The 20,849-nt window shown below is 35.5% G+C and overlaps 3 protein-coding genes across 4 annotated transcripts in view; all 3 read left to right on the top strand.

Annotated features, from left to right (window-relative positions):
- The first annotated feature begins 18 nt into the window (after positions 1-18).
- On the top strand, positions 19-10,114 carry LOC149735980 (lysosomal alpha-glucosidase-like). The gene is given in 20 exon segments (XM_089877773.1): positions 19-308; positions 483-645; positions 1,021-1,129; positions 1,515-1,718; positions 2,400-2,548; positions 3,026-3,161; positions 3,449-3,592; positions 3,948-4,098; positions 4,511-4,749; positions 5,082-5,213; positions 5,560-5,673; positions 5,901-6,017; positions 6,415-6,499; positions 6,899-7,016; positions 7,493-7,661; positions 7,874-8,108; positions 8,638-8,794; positions 8,978-9,257; positions 9,532-9,675; positions 10,020-10,114. Coding segments are annotated over 20 exon segments (3,189 nt in total). The 5' UTR covers positions 19-25; the 3' UTR covers positions 10,080-10,114.
- An 867-nt stretch (positions 10,115-10,981) lies between these two features.
- LOC149735979 (polycomb group RING finger protein 3-like) lies at positions 10,982-14,505 on the top strand. The gene is made up of 6 exons (XM_089877759.1): positions 10,982-11,233; positions 11,419-11,544; positions 12,018-12,173; positions 12,435-12,567; positions 12,895-13,051; positions 13,584-14,505. Exons 1-6 carry the CDS (start codon positions 11,203-11,205, stop codon positions 13,710-13,712), a joined length of 732 nt encoding a protein of 243 aa, XP_089733885.1. The 5' UTR covers positions 10,982-11,202; the 3' UTR covers positions 13,713-14,505.
- Positions 14,506-16,472: 1,967 nt separating this feature from the next.
- Positions 16,473-20,849, top strand: part of LOC149735978 (usherin-like) — a 41,062-nt gene continuing 36,685 nt past the window's right edge. Inside the window, exons 1-8 of one of the 2 annotated variants that reach the window (XM_089879122.1) lie at positions 16,473-16,798; positions 17,218-17,415; positions 17,958-18,265; positions 18,696-18,758; positions 19,137-19,302; positions 19,717-19,900; positions 20,061-20,251; positions 20,545-20,674. In XM_089879122.1, the coding sequence (XP_089735248.1) occupies positions 16,518-16,798; positions 17,218-17,415; positions 17,958-18,265; positions 18,696-18,758; positions 19,137-19,302; positions 19,717-19,900; positions 20,061-20,251; positions 20,545-20,674 (1,521 nt within the window). In that variant the 5' untranslated portion in view covers positions 16,473-16,517. The remainder of the gene's footprint in view (positions 16,799-17,217; positions 17,416-17,957; positions 18,266-18,695; positions 18,759-19,136; positions 19,303-19,716; positions 19,901-20,060; positions 20,252-20,544; positions 20,675-20,849) is intronic. The other variant, XM_089879123.1, reaches the window with a different exon arrangement.

Raw genomic sequence — 20,849 nt, 5'->3', positions numbered from 1 at the left:
ACATACAACATCTGCTTATTCTCCCATGGTATCTCAGGTATATATATATATCCCATGGACCACATTTGCACCATTTGTTCGCTTAACCATGCATTTCTTATGGTGGTTAGTCCTTGCCATTAGCTGTGAAGCTGCATTAGGCTACACAGCGGCCACTTGTCCATCCACGGTCCCGGAATGGAGCCGAGTTGATTGTTACCCGGAGTCTGGATCCAACGAAGCGAGCTGTAATAGCAGAGGTTGTATGTGGTGTGAAGCGTCAGTTCAAGGCCCTCCGTGGTGTTTTTACGATGATGCAACGACTGCAGGTACTGGTATTAAAAATATTCAAAGTTCTGCTTAACTGAATTAGCTTAAACTGTTAAATTATGCGTTTTAATCTATGCAGCAATATATTAACATTCAATACTCTGCTATGTTTCTAATATTAACCTTCTGATTTTAAAATAAGACATTAAATTATACAAATCTGATTCACGCAGCGCCTCCAGGGGAAGGCTGCTCGTCCTGTAGTTCATGCAGCAACAAAGTAGATTGTTACCCTGAAGCTGGGTCCAGTGAAGGCGGTTGTTACGACCGTGGTTGTCTATGGTGTCCATCTAATGTTCCAAATGAACCATGGTGCCTTGTTCCTGATGGAGGTTAGTGTATTATTTTGAGTGCAACAAAGAAGGGGATATACTTACTTTTTTAAGTCTGAGAGAGAAGCCATGGGCTGCGAAAAATTAAAAAAATGTGTTTTTATTAATATATTTTAGGTGCAACAGCCAAGCTTTTTAAATGATACTTTTTTCCACACTTTTTATCCATACCGTGTTTTAACAACTGTTGTTTTGCTGTTGATTTCCTTCTCTTTTATATTTAAATAACTTGATCTTCACTTTAATTTTACAAAAATTATGTTATGTTAAAGAGATAAATGTACGCTTATATTCTATATGACGGAGGTCGACCTAGGAATTATGTCAGATTTGGCCCATTACCCCAATCTAATACACTTAAACAAAACTATAACAACAGGTGCAATTGTGAACCCACCAATCCAGACACTGGATGTCCTTCTGACATCCCAGAAGCCGAGAGAATCGATTGTTATCCTGGTGGAGGAGCTTCTCAATCTGGATGTGAGGTATGACTTTCGTCTATTTAAGATAATGTGCTACAATTTTTTTAATTGAATCAAGTTTAATAAAAATTTCACTGTAAAACGTTCAGAACTTATAATATATATTGTTGTTACCGGGCGTATTAGACTTATTTTTTTACTGTTCTTCCAAAAATTGTGCTGGCCCATGTTTCGACGTCCTATTCAGGTCGTTTTCATCGGGGCAAAATAACATTAGTGTCTTCTTGCCTAAAAAGCCAAAATATAAGTTCTGAACTTATCTAGGGCATTGTAATTAATGCAGTGTTACCAATTTTTTGTGTGATTGTATTCGTTGATAGATGTTATGTTATTTTAGTACAAACTTTACTGTAAACTATAACAATTATTGTTTGGTTGTATTTCACAGAGTGCTGGCTGCATTTGGTGCGAGAGCAATACTAATGGCGTACCATGGTGTTTTTTCAACACAACCAATCTTCCAGAAGGTATTGACGATGATGAAAGAGTCAATTGCATTCCTGAAGGTGGTTTCTCTCCATCTCTTTGCACTGAAAGATCATGTGCTTTTGCAAACACCAACTCTCCAAATGCCCCAATGTGCTATTTTCAGGTACGTAAAAATAAACTGCTATGTAAAAATTAATTACTATACCATGTAAAATATAATATCGTGTAAAAATTAATAACAAAGTAAAAAGAAATTACCATGTAAAAAATAATTACAAAAGTATAAAAAGTTAAAATTGAATGCATCGGTACCTAATTAACATGTTAGAATGATAAACAGACCTTTGTCAGGAAATAGTGTATTATTAAATACATCTCTATATAAAAAAACGGTGTTTTAAATACACATTTATCAAAAACCGTGCTATAAATAAACCTTCACAAGTGTTTGTTTGCTCTTTCACATTTTTTCACATATGTGTTTATTTTAGGCCTGGGAAAGTAAAGTCTGCTGCCAATAATAAACTACATTAGTTTGAACAGCTGTTATGTACTTGTTGTTGTGACTTTAATGTACTTGATCCAGTTGGCTGCTAGCAGATGAAACTGCAAGTTAAATAATCCTACGCAGCAGTCTGGCGCCGTGGTTAGCACGCTTTAACCCAAAGGTTATGGGTTAAATAAAATGTTCGCCCACAAGGTAACATACATGATAACTGGTAAGCTGATACGAGGTGTATGAAACAAACCACCTGTGTTAAAACGATTGTCTTTTTTCCGGCCATGCGAGGATTTTTTCATTCATTCATTAGCGCAAGTTACATTCATTCATTCTTGTATTTAGAATGATCAATATGGGTACTCAATGCAAGGCACCCCTGTTGCAACCTACAATGGATATCGTGTAACTCTTAACAGAATCCACACTTCTACTTTATTTGGTGATGATGTAGACACAGTGACGCTGGATGTTACTTTCGATACTCAGTCCAGGTGTTCTGTTTTTCTTGTTTAAAAGTTGCATGACTGTCTCTTCAACTACAAAAGTAATTAGACTCTTCTATATGGGTGTGGTCTTTGACTCTTTGTCAAAGACCTGAAATTGAAGCCAGATTTGGCCCATTACCTTAAAAGTTTAAACCAATACTATTTATGAATAAAAAAGCACTTGGTGGCCATTTCAAAGTAAAGATCCAAAACTTCTGTCTATAGGTATGTATGAACTTTTGGGCCAAATGTATCCTAAATCCTAGGTCCTCACTAACCCCAAACTATATACAATGGAATGTCTGTATTAGAGGTTTCTTATACATGGATAAATTGTTTCATAACATTTCATATTTCATAACATGTGTCACGTTGCACTATTTTCCTAACACTACTGAAACATTGTTTTTTTTAAACATTCTGTCTTGTTGCGTTATTTTTATAAAACTTCTGTAAAATTACATTATGTTTTAACATTTCCAGAATCCACATTAAGTTTTACGATTCCTCTGAAGATCGATTTGAGGTTCCTCTTACAATCAATGGAGCAGACCCAAGCCCCCCTTCAAACCCACTTTATGATATACAGTTTTTCAATGATCCTTCTTTTTACTTTAAAGTGAGAATTTATAACACATATTAAGTTCTAAAAAATATAACAATTTTGCCATTAAGACACAGGACAACATGGCTTTATTCCAGGTTCCCCAGGGTGCCCTGGTGCTCATCTATTTTGTATTTGTGAAGTCCCAAAACCTGGCATGCCATCCTAAGATTGGCCCATTAGCTCAATGGCACACTAGTCTTTGAATTTGAAAAAAAATCACAGTTTATTGACTCATTAGACCCTGACCCATACACAATAGCATTGTTTTTTTTAAATTTACTTTTTGATACAATCTTTAGGTGATCAGACAATCCACCGGAGCTGTTCTACTCGATACTTCATTAGGTGGTTTGACCTTCAGTAATCAGTTCCTGCAGATCGCAACTCGTGTTCCAACCAAAACAATGTATGGGTTCGGTGAACAAGAACATCAAACGCTTGCTGTGAGTTGGACAAAAAAGATGCTGCTAGTGATGAATCCCCTACTAAGTTATCTGTTAACTTCTTAACGTAACAACCAACTACTAGCCCTTATAACCTTTAACCTCCAACTAATAACCCATAACGAACAACCTCTAACACATTCCACCAAAATTTAAAATTAAAAATCTGTTAAGTAGAAGGTTCTGGATATTTTTGAGTTGCATAGTAACGGGAAAAAAGTGTGGACGCCTATTTAAGCAATGTTTTATGATTTTTATTAAGCTTCAACTTTTTTTTTTCTTTTTTCCAATTTTGTGATTTTTTGTTTTTGTGACAGCAGTTTTTCATTTTTAATTTTCCGTCCTTTTTCTGTAGCACACATTTGAATGGGAGAGCTTTGGAATGTACGCGAGGGACCAACCCCCAGATCCTGGTGCAAATCTCTATGGGACTCACCCATTCTATGTATCTGTTGAAGATGATGGAAAATCTCACGGAGTTCTTTTCCTCAATTCCAATGCACAAGGTGATAAGTTTGCTTGGTTACATCGAGATCATTTATTTGTTTAACGTAAATTAAAAAAAGTAAAAAGAAGATCATTTTATTGAGAAAGTGCATTTTAATAACTAAATTACATCTCCTACTGAAAATAAATGTAATGTACGTGGTAACTTGTAAGTGGGCATGAGGTGTATGAAACAGAAGACCCGTGTTTTTTTATAACTGTTGTTTACTGCCACGTAAGAATAAAAAAGTTGCATTCATCCATTTTTTCAAGTCGGCAAACTTCGATAAATATATATAAACAAATAAATTACACAAGTGCAAATAAAAACCCTGACCTAGATTTTTTTTAATATTTATAATACAGATCTAAAGATTATTTTCAATGCAGATTTTACCTTGACAAAAATTATTTACATTAATAAAAATACAGATGTGACCTTGACACCAGCACCTGGCGTTGTGTACAGAACTATAGGAGGTGTATTGGACATGTATGTCTTCCTTGGTCCAGAACCAAACAGTGTAATTGAACAGTATAACACTGCCATTGGAACTCCATTCATGCCCCCATATTGGTCCCTTGGATTCCAGCTTTGTCGTTATGGTTACGGAAGCTTGGATGTTGTGAAGGCCACTGTGGCAAGAATGGATGCTTATGATATCCCAATGGTATATATATATTTCTTTTATAACACTGATTTGGAGCAATATTATGTAAAGAAAACTTTTATAGTATCATATTCATCATATTTTTTATATAGTATCGCAAGTAACATATTTTTTTTAAATATCGTATTATAATTGTAGTATCATATTGAGCTTGGAGTCACTAATTATAGCTTGTCCAAGTTGCGTGTTGTCTGTTCAAACTACATGATGTTTAGTATGATGGCATTGATTTTTACACTTTATAACAATCTTAAATGTGTATTAATATATATATATATATATGATATGCATATTATAATGAAACATCTATTTATGCCATGTTTAAACCACAGGACGTTCAGTATGGTGATATTGACTACATGGATGAACGAAGAGACTTCACTTACGATCATACCAACTATGCTGGCTTGCCTGATTATGTTAAACAGCTACAAAGCGGTGGAAAGCATTATATTATTATCTTGGTAGGTTGGTGTTGGTGAAACAAGTGATTTATAATTTAAAGTCTGGTTGTTTTTGACAGGGCTTTCCAAAACTTAAGCGACCCATTTTAAGTTTCTAACATTTTTCACAACCCTTTACAATTAATAGTATAATACTAATACATGCAGTACTTGTAACAATTTGGTGAACTGCCGGTGACCCCTGAAGTTTCTTATCGCCAGCTTGGCATGCCCCAACACTTTTGTTATAGTTTTTTGTGAAATTTTCGTAATACATTTTGTTTTATATATTTTGTGACACCTTTGCTATAATTGTTGTTATAATATTTCCCACACCTCTGTTTTAACTTAAATAAAACACTTACAGGATCCCTGCATCACTGAAGACGACCCAGCTGGTACTTACCCACCTTATGACATAGGAGCTTCGATGAATGTGTTTGTTACCGAGTCAGATGGAGTAACTCCTGCATCTGGACGAGTAAGAACTGGTTTTATTCGGTTTTTGATTTTCTGATTCACCTTTTATTATATTCTATTCTGTCCTTGACAAGGACCTGAAAAATGTTTTAAATTTTGTAGTAACTTTTAAATAAATATATCCTAAAATTTAAACACTGCATTAAAGTTTTTTTTCATTTGATTTGTTTTGTTTTTTTTTGATCCATTTATAAAAAGTTTTAAATTTTCTTTTTTCAAAACTCTTAGGTGTGGCCTCCTGGTCAATGTGCATTTCCAGATTACACCAACCCAGACACTGAAACCTGGTGGACAGATCAGTGTGTAGACTTCCATAAGACAATCAACTTTGATGGACTTTGGATTGTAAGTGCATTTAACTACTTTATGTAAAACAAGTTCTCATTCATTTATTAAAAATATCAGCAAAAATATATAAACTTTAATTTTTAATTACTATACAAATTTTCATTCATTTCTGTAAAATATTAGCAAAAATATATAAATTTTCAGTTTTAAACATTTAATCTAGTAGTGGCGAAATGTACCAACTCTGGCTTAATTTCCACGTCCACTGACATGCCTCTGCGCATGACCTGACTAATATAGAATCAATGAATTATCCAAGTTTTAGTTTTAAATCAAATTAATTATTGCAGGATATACTAATTTTTAGTTTTAAATAGTACATTATGTAATAACGACTGGCGTTTTCCTAGGATAATGCAAGTTACATTTACTTAATAGAAATTGTTTCACGCAGGATATGAACGAACCAGCAAACTTTGTGGCCGGCAGCACGAGTGGTTGCGCAACCAATGCTCTTAACAACCCGCCTTATAAACCAAGTACACAAGTTTGGAAAATAATTTTAAATTCGTTTTTTAATCAGGATTTATTTTTAAGTTTTTTTTCATTCTTTAATCAAGTATTTTTATTTCTAATTTTTAGTTTTTTTATCGGCTAGGTTTCTTCTTCTGCTTTTTAGTTTCTTTTTTCTTTTTTTTATCAGGTTTTTTTTAACCATGTTTTAATATAAGATCCTATAACATTATTGTTCAATACTGTTCATGAGCCAAACTTTGCAAATTGTTATATTAGCATAACGAAAGTTAAGGTTGGCTTTACAATTACATTTGCTTAGTTTAAAAATGAAATATTTAAAAAAATTCATTTAACATATCTTACAACTTAAAACATACAAAATGCATTAACCTTTTCAAATTTTTTTTTATATATTTGTACAGAGATCTGGGGTGATATACTTGCGGATAAGACCATGTGTCCTGATCATTTGCATAAACTTGGTAACCATTACGATGTGCATAACTTGTATGGGTGGAGTCAATCTAATGTGACAATACTGTAAGAAATTTATTATTGCCTTTATAGTATCTTACTATTTGTTTCTATTCTATGTGGGTGAGGTTTTGTCAAGGGAAATCCTTCCCAAAATAATAATCAAATCACCGACTAAGTTACATATGTAGTAACTTGTAATTAGACACAAAGTGTATAAAACAACACCCGTGTTGTTGTGTTCTTGGGTTTGTATTGAGACGCCAAGTTGTAGAATGAAAAGGCGAGCACACACGTATATAAAGGGCACTAAATTGCGACATAGCGACACTAATTACTACATAACTACACAATTAATAATCAAACCCGCTGACTGCGGCACATTGCGCAAGTCACGTGGCTAAGGCATGCCAGTGCTTTTCTGTCGTGGGTGTGCACGGAGGCGTGTCCATAACACGTGTTATGGATTGATTTTTGTTGGTTAGGTTTTCGCTGCACCAGATCATTAAATAAGTTACATTTATTTATTTATTTCACTTCAGATCTGCCACAGCAGCAACTGGTAAGCGACCATTCGTAGTTAGCAGAAGTACGTACGTTGGGTCGGGACAATGGGCGGCACATTGGCTTGGTGATAACAACTCTGACTGGCATGATTTGAAAATGTCAGTCATTGGAATGCTGGAATTCAACATGTTTGGAATACCTTATGTAAGATCATGTTTTACTTTTCTATAATGTTTTTTTTTCACTTGCTTGTATCGTTGCGCTACATTCCCTGATAAAGTCTGCTAGAAGGCAAACGAAACGTCGGAAATACGCTACATTTTATACATGAGCAGCTAAAAGGTTATTGGCCCATTACCCCAAAAACAACATAAATTGTTCCTAATGTCCTAAATTTTAAAATTCAATATTTTAAGGTTGGAGCTGACATCTGTGGGTTCAATGGTGATGCTCAGGAAGAACTTTGCGATCGTTGGATGGAACTTGGTGCATTCTACCCGTTCTCCAGAAACCATAATGGGTTAGGATACAAAGAGCAAGACCCTGCCGCATGGGGGGATGCATTCGCTGCTCGATCGAGGGCAGTACTTCGTACTCGATATACTTTGCTACCATATTTGTACGAGCTCTTCTACACAGCACACACTGCAGGTAATTGAGTGTTGCACATCTGATTATGTGATAAAACTACCCTAATAATTTTCTATTGTGGCAACACTGTTTCTAATAAACTTAACATAATTTTTATTTATCTTTCAAAGCGATAGCGAAGATTATGTTATTTAAATTTCTAAGGGAAGGGAATCAACAGCAAAGCAACAGTTCTTGAAACATGCTAAGGATAAAAGTGTAGAAAATAGTGACAAAAACTTGGCTGTTGCACCCAAACTATTCAATTTTGTTTAGATTTTTAATAGTAGATAAATAAACAATGTGCAACCAGTGGTAAATAACCAATTCAGCCGCGTGATATGAACAGAATCACATTTCTTTTACTTTTATATTTCTGCTATAGATAACATTAAGGGTTTGGTTATGAGCCAACTCTTTCTAATATCCTGGCATGCCTTGCCATAGCACTTCACCCATATAGCATAAACATATTAGCATTGCTATATTGCGCTGTTTTACAAACAATAAACCACTGTCTTACACTGGTGCCAAAATTATCTTTTACCAGGTACTGGTATTGTGCGACCTCTATCTTTTGAGTTTATTAATGACGTAAACACAATTACTATCGACGAGCAATTTATGTGGGGTCCTGCACTTCTCTTTTCCCCTGTGTTGTACCAAGGAGAGACCTCTGTTTCTGCTTACTTCCCTGATGCAAGATGGTATTGTAGCCACCTTTTTATATTTTTATTGACTTTTGCTACAGCATTTGACTAAGGTTTTTTTAAATTTCATGTATCTTATTTGCATTTCCCATCTCCTGTCGTTAAAACTACCACAAAATTTAAAAGTACTAATAATATTTATTAAGTACTTCTAATACTGAAGTTTTTCTTGCTGTGTAGGTACGACTATGCAAATGGTGTTGAGTTAGGTACACGAGGTAATGTCGCCAGCATTAGCGCTCCAATAGGAACTATTCCCATCCATGTACGAGGTGGTTATGTCATCCCAACCCAGGAACCTGCCTCTAACACTGAGTTATCAAGAAAAAATCCGTTCGGATTAATTATTGCTTTGGATGACAGCGGTTCAGCTGTTGGGCAAATGTACTGGGATCAGGGAGATACCTTGAACCCAATACTTAGCGGACAACATGCACTGTTTACCTTCTCAGCACAAAACGTAAGCAATATTTTATCCCATCTTTTATTCTGTGTTTTTATTTGAAGTTTATACTTGTATTTGAGTGTGAATGGATGTAACATTTATCCTCGCATTGCGGGAAACAACTGTCGTTATACCACAGGTGTTCTGTTTCATGCACCTCATGCCCACTTACAAGTTACCACGCATGTAACTTTGTGGGTGATTATTATTTTTTTTGTGTTGATGTCCATTTATATTTAAGTGTTGATGTCTATTTATTCTTTTTTAAATGAAGTGTTTTACATTACAGAACAAACTGACCACATCTGCAAGTGGTAGCTCGAGCATAATGTCAAGCATGACTATGGGTAGCTTGCGTATCATGGGTGTATCATCTTCCCCACAATCTGTTACTGTCAATGGAGTTTCCAAGTCATTCACAGTGTCTAACTCGGTAAGAATACCCCTACTACAGGGTTATAGTTTAAATGCAGTTTGTTCATTTTTTAATTTCCAAGTTTTTTTGTTACTAGTAAAGGATCCCTCCATACGTTATCTGCTAACCACCAATTACTAACTCCCCATCACTTATAACAACCAACCTTTAAAACTTTCCACCAGTCTAATCTATAGTGTACCAGAGGATCCTTCACTTTTGCCAAAAAGAGGACACAAGTAAAACATTGACTGTGATTTGTGTTACACATTAGGCAATAGGGGCTAAGAGGGGAGGGCTCTTCACTAGTTCTAAAGTTTAAATGTAGCAAATGCTAATTCAACTTTCAATTTATTTTGCAGCAAGTAACAGTTAGCAACATAAACGTGGTGATGAGCGGATCATTTGAAGTACAGTGGTGATTCGGTGTTAAATAAATTGAACTGGTCTGATTGTGTTCAAATGTGTTGTTTTGAAAAGTCATGGCAGAATTATGTAACTTAAATATTCCTGTGTGGCGGGGAACGACAGTTATATCACGGCTGTTCCATTTCACACACCTCGTTTCCGCTTACCGAGTTCCCTCGTATTTGTGGGTTATTATTTTGGGAGAATTTTTCATTTTTTGTGATGTATGAATGATAATTTATAGCACGCATTAGTGACCATTGAGTTGGAGGAAAAACCCAAGAACACACACGCTCACAATAGTAGCAGCGTTAAGCCTTGGCCTAATTCTGAGCTATAGCCAGGCGCGCTTTCTACTTCTATTCTGTATGAGAGGGGTCATGGAGAAACTGGGATTTAAGCTAGATTCGGCCTAACACCCTTGTACGTCCGAAAGTGACAAGCTTGCGATAGTGAAGGCCTTAATTTTCTGTTCCGAAAAAAAAAAGCGACGACAAGGTTAACTAGTGTAAGTTTACATGTCAACACATGGTACAGGAGTTGTACAAAGCGTATTTACACATATTCTTTACCAAACTTTCAATCCTTATACGTCTTAAGTTTAATGAGTTATAATACACCAATTAAATTCATTATATCTACTGCTCCACAGTCACCAATGGCGACTGAAACCCGCTTTGTTGGTTACTTTTGATTTGTTTTTGATCGATCTCAGTCGACCATTGTAGTGATAGGGGTAATTAATACTATGCTAATTAGTTTATACCGTGCTCATGCATTAGATCTGTGTGATCTCTTGTCCTGTTATGTTTTATATATGATTGCAGCTTGTGTTCTCTAACACGCGCCCTATGCTAGAAAAAGAACACGCGCCCTATGCTAGAGAGAGAAAAAACTTGCTATGATTAAACGTTAAAGTAGGCAGTCGGATTTTCCTATTATAAACTAATGTTGTTTTACATGAATCGTGTACATGTTTCTGCTTGTAGTAAAACTACAAAGCTGTACATCTGACAAGCATTTTCTGTCCCCTATCGTTGACACAAAAGGAATGTCTTCGTTCGTACGCTTGAGTAGTTTAGCCTGGGCTTTAAATTTTTATCATTTTTTACTTTTGTCAATGAATGAGTACACGCAATGGCAATGCGAACTACAAGGCAAGTAAAAGGTGAGTTTACGGGAATAAATTAATGCTGATTTGCCAACATTCTGTACATGACTGACTTTGCCATTTAGGCAAAATATATATCTGCTATAACTTTATTATACAATTGGTTTGATTTTGTCTGTTACGTGTTCGTAGCAGTGTAGTGCCCCTGCAAACCTTTTTAAGACTGTAATTATACATTATAGGTGCGTCTACCGACGTTCAGATGGACAGAAAAATTCGTCTCCGTAATCTGAATGAACACATAACGTGTTACCTTTGCCACGGTTACCTTATCGATGCTACGACGATAACAGAATGTCTACATACCTGTAAGTACACTAGTAACACAATATATTGATTTTTAACTACATGTTATACCAGTGAAAAACCCGGGGCAGATTAGGCAATTTGTTGAGGGTATGACTGAGGGTTAAAAAGATTCTTCGCTAGCACCTATGTTTTTATTTGTGTATATAAGTATAATTGTCTAGAATTATAACTTTAATGCTTTAGAATTGGTTATAGTGAAGAATCCTTCAGTACCCTCTGATTATGATGGTGATAATTGTTAAAGGTTGGTAATTAGGGGATTTGGTTATATGGGTTAGTAGTTAGCAGATAACGTGGGGGTAGAATTCTTCACTAGCACCCATGGTTTTATTCAACAATGCAATCAATATGCTGTAGAATTACACGTTTAACACGTCCCCTTAAATTGCCTTTATTTTGGTCTAAGCACCAATTACTAGCTGTACAATTACCCTTTTAACAAGCTGTCTTGAGATGTTTTATTTCGCCCCAGTTTGCAAAAGTTGCATCGTATCGCACGTGGAAGACGGAAGAAATGAATGTCCGAAGTGTGAAGCAGTGATCCATCATAGTTACCCACTACAGTATCTAGCATACGATCGGACCATGCAAGATATTGTGGAGAAACTAGTGCCCAAGTTAAAACAGTGTAAGTTTTATTTTAAACAGTCAAAACAACTGTTGTTTTGTCACTATATCCTAAAATTTTGTCACTATATCTTTTGTCACTATATATAAAATTTAATATTACTATTATTATATCTCGGTTTCAAAAACAGCATTATATTTTTATTTTAGCATGGTACTAAATATGTGAATTGTTAATTTGTAATTTGCTATTTTCAATTGATAATTTTTTGTCTAATTATTTCCATAGTTCTAGCTTCTTGATAAAATAACTTTTTTCCAGCTGAGTGGTCACGGCGTATTCAGTTCTGTCATAAAAATAATCTTCCAATTCCATTTGATATTCATATGTCCAATCCCACTGTTATGAAAGACACAACTCTGATGGATGACGGGAAACAACAGAGTTATCATAGGTATGTTTAGAAATTATACGTAATACCACATTACCTATGGAATATATATGGCTATTTAGTTCATATATATATATATAATTTTTGGAACTAGTAAACAGTTATTTGGTGCTAAACAAATTAGGCTTGTGGGAAATGTTAAGCATTATTTACATTGCTTATTCTATTCTTTGTGGGTGAGATCTCCTAGGATTTGGGCTGTAATAAATGTGTATGTATATTTAAGTTCTGCTATAAATTTCGCCCACTTTTTCGTTTTAATAAATATTCCATTTTTTTAATTTTATGATATTGTATATATTATTCTTTTTGTATCCCGTTCTATTACAGATACGACGAACAAGTGAATATTTTTCTACGAAGTACTTCATGTTCCCTTAAACACCTTAAGCGTCCTTTCCTACAATGCTCCATACATGCAACGATCAAAATTTTAAAGAAATTTCTCGCCAAAAATCTTGGACTTGGAATACACCAACACTCAGAGGTATTTATACCAAGTAAAGTTGGGTATTTGCTGTACGAAGGCGGTGTTCTCTTCTATCCACTAAACTTGCCGCCGTGTCGCGGTCTAAATTAGATTTTGTTTTTTGGTCGCCGGACTAAAACTTAGTCAGTAGATACTTATGTAATAGTGGACAGAAATTCAGTTGGCCGACAAAATGTAAAAATATACCAGCTAAATTTGTGGTAAAAAGTGGCACCAAAAATAAAACTAAAAAAATAACTAAATAGTAAACACTAAATAGTAGGCAATTCATTTCACTTGGGAGTTTCCAGTAAAAAATTTAAAAATACTAACACATATAGTATTTTGGCATGGGGGAAGATAGCATATAATATCCAAATATCCTGATTGTGTTTTAAACAATTAACAACGGTCTATGGGAGTTGTGGGGATAAGGTTTTATAATTCATTAAATGTTCTTTGTTTACTATCAAATTAGACGAAACAGGTGCCCCATCTTCCCCCACTGTACTATTTTTATTAAACCTGATACTTTTATAAATTTTTTCAGCTTGACATTTTGTGCAATGATGAGATCCTTGGGAAGGATCACACGCTCATGTTTATCCTCGTTACAAGGTGGAGGGCAAGGAAACCACCTTTACAACTCGACTATCGACCTAGTATCGTTATGTTATAACTCGTTGCTATTCTATTTTTAATTTCCGAACTATTTTGTATTCTCGCATTTTTTTTGCAACTTTTTGTCTATAACTGAATTGTATTATGTAAACTGTTTAAAAGTGAGTTAAACTTGTGACACAGATGCCATAACAACTCGACTATCAACCTAGTATCCTCGTTTATAACTAGTTTCTATAATATTTTGACTTTTTCGAACTATTTTTTTATTCACTTGTCTTTTTTGCAACTTTTTGTCTATTTTGCAGACTCTTTGTCTTTAACTTAATTATGTAAACTATTTTAAAGTGAGTTAAACTTGTGACACAGATGCCATAACAACCCAGTATTGTTATGTTATACACATGCCAAAACAAAGGTCCATAACAACTGGACTATATATCTAGTATCGTTATGTTATAACTCTTTTCTCCCCTATTTTCATTGTTTGGACTATTTTGTATTTTCACGTGTGGGCTTTTTTTTGCAACTTCTTAGCCAGAACTCAATTTTGCCGACTTTTGTGCATAACTCAATTATGTAAACTGTTTAAAAGTGAAATTGTTAATTTTTGTAGCACACATGCAAAAAACATACATGCCATAACAAAGTGCAAAGGTGTTGGTTAGAAACCCTGTTTCACTGGAGTTATACTGTTAGTTATACCCTTTAAATTCAAAATATTTGGAGTTGCCAAAATGTGAAACCAAGTATTTAACCAATGTAATACCTGACTGTGTATTAGTATTTATGATCAATGTTCACTGTTGTGCATGTGATGTACTCCGCAATAAAAGCACAAAAGTGTGAAATTCTGCGTCTGGTAGATGGCGCTAGAGTGACGAGAGTCTGATTCGGTTGCTTTTATCCATTCCAATGTTTACCACATCGCGCATGCGCAATGAAGCCATTTGGTAGTCTCAAAGAGAGAAATATTCTAGAATATTATAGTATTTCTGTCCCGAAAAAAATGCATTTGGCCTTGATCATAGTTTGACCGAATTTAACATAGTTAAAAATATATCTACGTTTAATTGAAAGGAAAAAGCAGGGTCGGTACACCAAGGGGAACGGTCAGTTGGCCGCGAGAGTACACAGGACAGTAGTAACGCATTCGGGTAGCTAAGGAGAAAACCGTTAAGTCCAAGTGGTTTTAAATGTTTCAGGCTGGATGTTAAATTCTATGACGAAGTTCTGTGGAGGGCACTTAATGTAGAGTAAACCCGCCACTTAAATCGATCAATATACTAATTGCCTCAAATTTACCTCATAGTCGATGTTACTGTTGTGGAAATACGGATGTTTAGTTGGTGTATGGTCTAAAACAGTAAGATTTTATAATAAGACTACACGATATTATAATTGTTGGTATTATATTTGCTTGAAATTTATATAGTAGAGTGGGGGAAGATGGGACACCTTTGGCACGTAATATCCACATATCCTGGTCGTGTTTTAAACAATTAAAACGGCCTATGGGAGTTGTGAGGATACGGTTTTATAATTCTTTGAATGTTCTTTGTTTACTACCAAATTAGATGAGAAAATAGAATGAAAAGGTGTCCCATCTTCTCCCACCCTACTATAATTATTGGTATTATAATTGCTTAATACTACGTGGTAACTTGCAAGGGCGCATAAGGTGTATAAAACAGAATACTGTAGTCTATTTGTAGATTTTTTAAAATGCTGTATAGAACAAAATTGGTCTTCCCATTTGGTAGTAAACACAGAATATTACAGAATTATATAACCGTAGCCCTGCTACTTTGTAATAGTGTTGGTAATTGTTTAAAACACGATCAGGAAACATGGGGTTTAGGTTCGTACAGTAACCCAACTTACCCCACAGTAATATAGTAGTGTGGGGGAAGATGGGACACCTTTTTATTCTATTTTCTCGTCCTATATGGCAGTAAACGAAGAATAGTCAAAGAATTATAAAACCATATCCTCACGACTCCCATGGCCCGTTGTTAATTGTTTAAAACACGATCAGGGTATTTGGATATTCAGTGCTAAAAGTGTCCCATCTCCCCCCACCCTACTATATACTACGTTAAAAATTGGTACGTTGGTACACTATCAGATTTTGTTTATATTTTAAGTCCTATATGTAGACATAGGTGTTCTTTTTAGTGAGAATTAAGCGACTCACGATGCGAGATGTTGTGATAAGAATGATATGAATAATTCACGGTCATGAGCAGATGCCAATGCATATTATATGAGTAGAAGGTATAGCGTAAAGTTTCAGTAGAAGAATTCTATATCCACATTTGCGTAGTGTCAATAGTTATAGTTTAGACAGGTTGGGGTAAAATGGTACTTGGTTTCATTTTCTTTTATCGTCCAATTTCGTAGTAAACAAAAAAATTACAGAAATATATAATGTTATCCTCTATAAAATAGTGTCGTTAATTTTAATATCACGATTAGGAAATGTGGGATTTATATTTGGTATCCATCTTACCCCACAGCATTGTATATGTATAAGTAAACAGGCGAAAATCAAAATTGTTTTTGTTTAATGACAGTCGAGCGACTTACGACTTACTAGATCAAAGACTATGTTAGATATTCCAATAGTAAAGTATGTATAGACTCATCTGGTATAAAACGTGGTATATATTTTCGACGTTTGGTCTGCCATCTGGCAAGACTTCATTAGAGAACACTTTTTGCCGGATAGCAAAACGTCTAAATTACACTATAGTACGTTTTATACCAGATTTTCCGTTAAAAGACCATATTTTTTGCATAGATTTTTTTACGCAAACCTAGTTCCATCTGCTGTGGTAATTGTAAGAAAGGGAACACCAACATGACGCGACTTATGCTCGCGCTTCTGGCAATAGCCAGTTTATTCCGCATCATTCCGGCTCAGTTGGGCGGCAGAATCGGGACTAACCCGCCTCTCGAAGATGTGGCAAAATTTAAACCGATCTCGACGACTCCGCCTTCTGCTACTTGCGGTATGAACGGTCGGGCAGACTTTTGTGCGCCTGTGGACAGCGAAGAGGGCTTGAGGGAAAATGCTTGTAACATTAAAATCTGTAACCAGGGTTGCCCTGGGAGAGACCGTGAGAACGATGCAGCTCCGAGGTAAATACTTACTTTAGGTGTTACTAATCTCTTAGCTCTTGGTGTGATCATTTACCGGAACACCTGGTATTATACCAGATGAGCAACACAACGAATATCTACATTATGTCCGGTAGCAGAAGTAACCGAATATTTAGGTTTAGGTGTTGCGTTCAATTGTAAACACTTTTTCTGTTTTTGCCTCTCGTAACGTTATAATTTTACCATCACTTTCAGTCTGTCTGATTTTATTTCGGTAATTTTGAACGTTAGTGCTTTTAAATATTCTTTTAGTAGCTTATCTGGTATAAAATTTTATTTACGAAACGTCGAAAATATATTACGTTCCATACCAGATGAGATTATTTACATTATGCCGGGTAGCAGAAGTAACATAGTATACATGTTATCTTCATGTCTCCACTCTTTCAAACTTACAGGTTTTTAAAACTGCTAGAAGGCGACGCTGGGACCTGTGTAACGCCAGACTTTGCTGACATGCCTCGGAGGGGAAGCGCCTCTTACGTTTTCCTGAACGATCGAGCTTGTAGATTTATTCCGAGTGGTGTCCCAAGGATGGGGCGTCGCGGTCACTTTACCATGGCTGTGTGGTTGAAACAAAGAAGAGGAAATGCGGGGTAAGAACCAAGTTTATTTCTTTGCTATTAGCGTATTAGTTTGACAAATTTTCGCGCGTTCTCGTTTTTATTAATATAGTGCTGTAGGGTAAAATGGGTCAGCTTGAGCACTTAATATCCAAATATTCTGATCGTGTTTTAAACTACCAACACCGGTCTACGGAAGATGTAAGGATATAGTGTTATAATTCGTTTGCTGCCAAATGAGACAAAAAAATGGAATGAAAAGGTTTCCCATCTTCCCCCATCATATCACAATCTGTCTCATCTTTCCCAATCCTTTATAACACGTGACATGTAATTTGCATCTATAAAAATAGGGTAGGGAACACGAGATATTGGTTTCATATTTCCTAAAATTTATTTGTTCACTATTAAATTGGACGAGAAAAACGAAAGAAAATGTGTCCCATCCTCCCCCCACCCTTACGATATATTTTAATACTGTTCCGTTGAAGGGGCATCCCGAACAGGGACAAACGTACAGTTTCTGTTTATTTTGATTCGTAACAGACTGATGTACTATTTGGTCATTTTTTCAGAGTAATTCTTGAAAAGATCGCTGGTCCAGGCCGCCACAAGCAGGTCGTATTTCTCGTTCTTGTCGGATCTTTTTCCATCGTGTTGCAGTATAGAGCTGTCGACGGGCGGCCGCAGTACAAAATGATTCCAGTGAATTTTCCATCTGATAACTGGCAGCATCTGGCCATACAAGTGTACGGTACAGCTATCAGCGTGTTCATTAACGGGGTGGAAACTGACGGCACTCCATTTGCTACCAGCGTACTAGAGAGTCGAATGACCGATATCAACAACCAGCCGATAATAAGAGTCGGGCAAAGAGTTAGAGGTAAATGTTTTCATCGATTTTAAAACTATAACTTTCTAAATCATTTAAAAAGATTAAATGAATGTTGCTTATTTGTTCAATCAATTTAAAATTAAAACTTTAATTTTCAAAAAAGATTATAAACGTATTTATCGTCCCGCGGCTGGGCAACGACAGTCGTTACAACACGAGTGTTCTGTTCCATGCACCTTGTGCCCGCTTACGAGTTACCACGTATGTAACTTTCTAGGAAAATATTGCTTAAATTAATTTGTATGGTGTGCATAATCTGTGCACACAAACATAACAGCAACAGCGAGCAAATATAAATTGGTATTGCTCTTTATACGAAAAATGTATAACATTTTATTACCATTTCCCCTTAATATAACAAATCAAGTAATTCCAATGACTTATTTTTTACATTATTTTTATTAACCCACCTACCTAGAGTGGAATTCTACATCGTTTGTAGCATTAGGGATCCAGTCAGACCTGCCTACATGGTCCAACAGTAAGTTTTGGTGTCATTGGTGTCTGCCATGCTTCATTGGTGTTCACTGTACGCAAAGTTCATTAAATTAATTGTCATTTGGTGGGTGATTGGGCCAGTATAATCTGTGCACCTTCAAACGCAGTTTTTCATATATACAATCAACATTCTTAGGTGCATGTTTCTGTACCAATGGTTGTACTTTTGTTGTTCTTTTTTTGTGTAGGTTTTCTTGTTTACCCATCATGGATCTGTTACTCTTACGTTCGTTGTTTTTAACCTATTGCTCATGTATTGAATTCATTTTTATGTGCTGCGTTTTATTCTGTGTGCAAGTGGTGCACTAATTGAAACGTTATATACAACAAATATATTAACATTGAGAAATAAACTTCATAGCTACTGGGCAATACGTTGGAAGAATGCAAGATTTTCGTTGGTACGACCGAGCGCTAACCAACAGCGAGATTGAAGAAATAGCGACCGGTGTTTTTCCTGAAGTTAATATTCTACCAAACTGTCTTTGCCCCGAAGGTTTTCCACGAGTACATCCATTGGAACAAAGGTAAACTTACAGACTATTGGGTGATTTAAATGTAGTATATAACTTGCTTATTTCATTAATTATGTTTCTTCAAACTTATTCTGTTTTAGAGAATATATATAAAACATGCTAAAGCATAAAGCTTTTGTGTTAATCATTTTTGATCTAAATTGTCGGTCATACGGAATAAACAACTACACAAAAAGTTACATATGTGGTAACTTTTAAGCAAGCATGAAGTGTATGAAACATTACATCCATGTTATACCAACTGTTGTTACACCGCCACGCAAGGATAAATAAGTTACATACATGATAACTTGCAAATGGGCATGAGTTGTGTGAAACGAAACACCTGTGTTTTTACGTATGGCGTAACCCAGCCACACAAGAGCAAGTTACATTTATTTATTTATGGAAGTAACATTTTTTCAGATACTGCATTCCTAATGGAGTCCCCGATACCTCACCTCAACGGCGCCTCCGTGTGGATCCTGATGCTCATCCACTTGCTTACATCAATGATGATGATTCATCCACCACCTGGATATCTTCATTGGGAATCTACATGCCTGGTGGTTTGACCATCAATATCAACCTTGAGAATGGGGAGTACGAGGTGAAAATTGCTTAATTGTTTTAGAAATAATTTTACATATTTTACATTTTTTATTTAACGATTTCCAGAAATATCAGAAATTAAAAATAGTTGGAACTTTACAGAAATTGAAATCCTGTTTTTTTGTTTAAAAGTAAAAGGAATTTTTCCTATTCTTCAGATTTTCTACATAGTCCTTCAGTTCTACAGCCCCCAACCCAAAGGAATCACCATCAGCAGGTTTTCGAACGATACGGACGGTGACATGCAATTGTGGGGTCATTTTGCCGACGATTGTCGCATAAGGTTCCGATACGAAAACAACCAACCCCTAAACAGCCCAACAGATGTGAATTGTATTCAATTTCCCCCGTAAGTCATTTTTGTACTTCTATATCTCGGCACACAAAGTTACAAATATGGGAATTCATAAACTAGCACAAGATGTACAACACACAACATCCATATTATAACCACTGTTGTTTTCTAGCCCCATTGATTTGTAGAAGAGTTTTTTTACTAAATTTTGCATAGTTTAGGAACATTTATATATCATTTCAGGTGGTAAATTTCTGTAATTGAAACTGTGCAGAATGTCACTTTAATATATGCTCAATCAGAAATTTAATACCATAGCTTTAAAATTTAATTTCATTCTGACACAGTGAGCATGAAATTCCATACCAGCGCAGTAATATTACTTTCAACCTTCTGTCACAACCACCAAATGCAAGGCCTGGATATAATGATTTTTATGGAACACCCGGGCTCATGGACTTTGTAATGGCTTCAAAGGTGAGAAAAATGTCAATATTCAACTCTTGTGTAATTTAAAGTCTGACTAAAAATATGGTACTTGAATAAGCAATATGCTAAATCATTAACTGATTGAATCTGAATTCGTCGGCTGTGATCAACACTAAGCACATTAAAATAAAAGGTTAAGTAGAATTACCTTTTCGGCTTGGTT

The sequence above is a fragment of the Ciona robusta genome, chromosome 5 (assembly GCF_009617815.1).
Source record: "Ciona robusta chromosome 5, ASM961781v2".
Lineage (NCBI taxonomy): Eukaryota > Metazoa > Chordata > Ascidiacea > Phlebobranchia > Cionidae > Ciona > Ciona robusta.
This window is presented reverse-complemented; position numbering and strand designations above follow the sequence as displayed.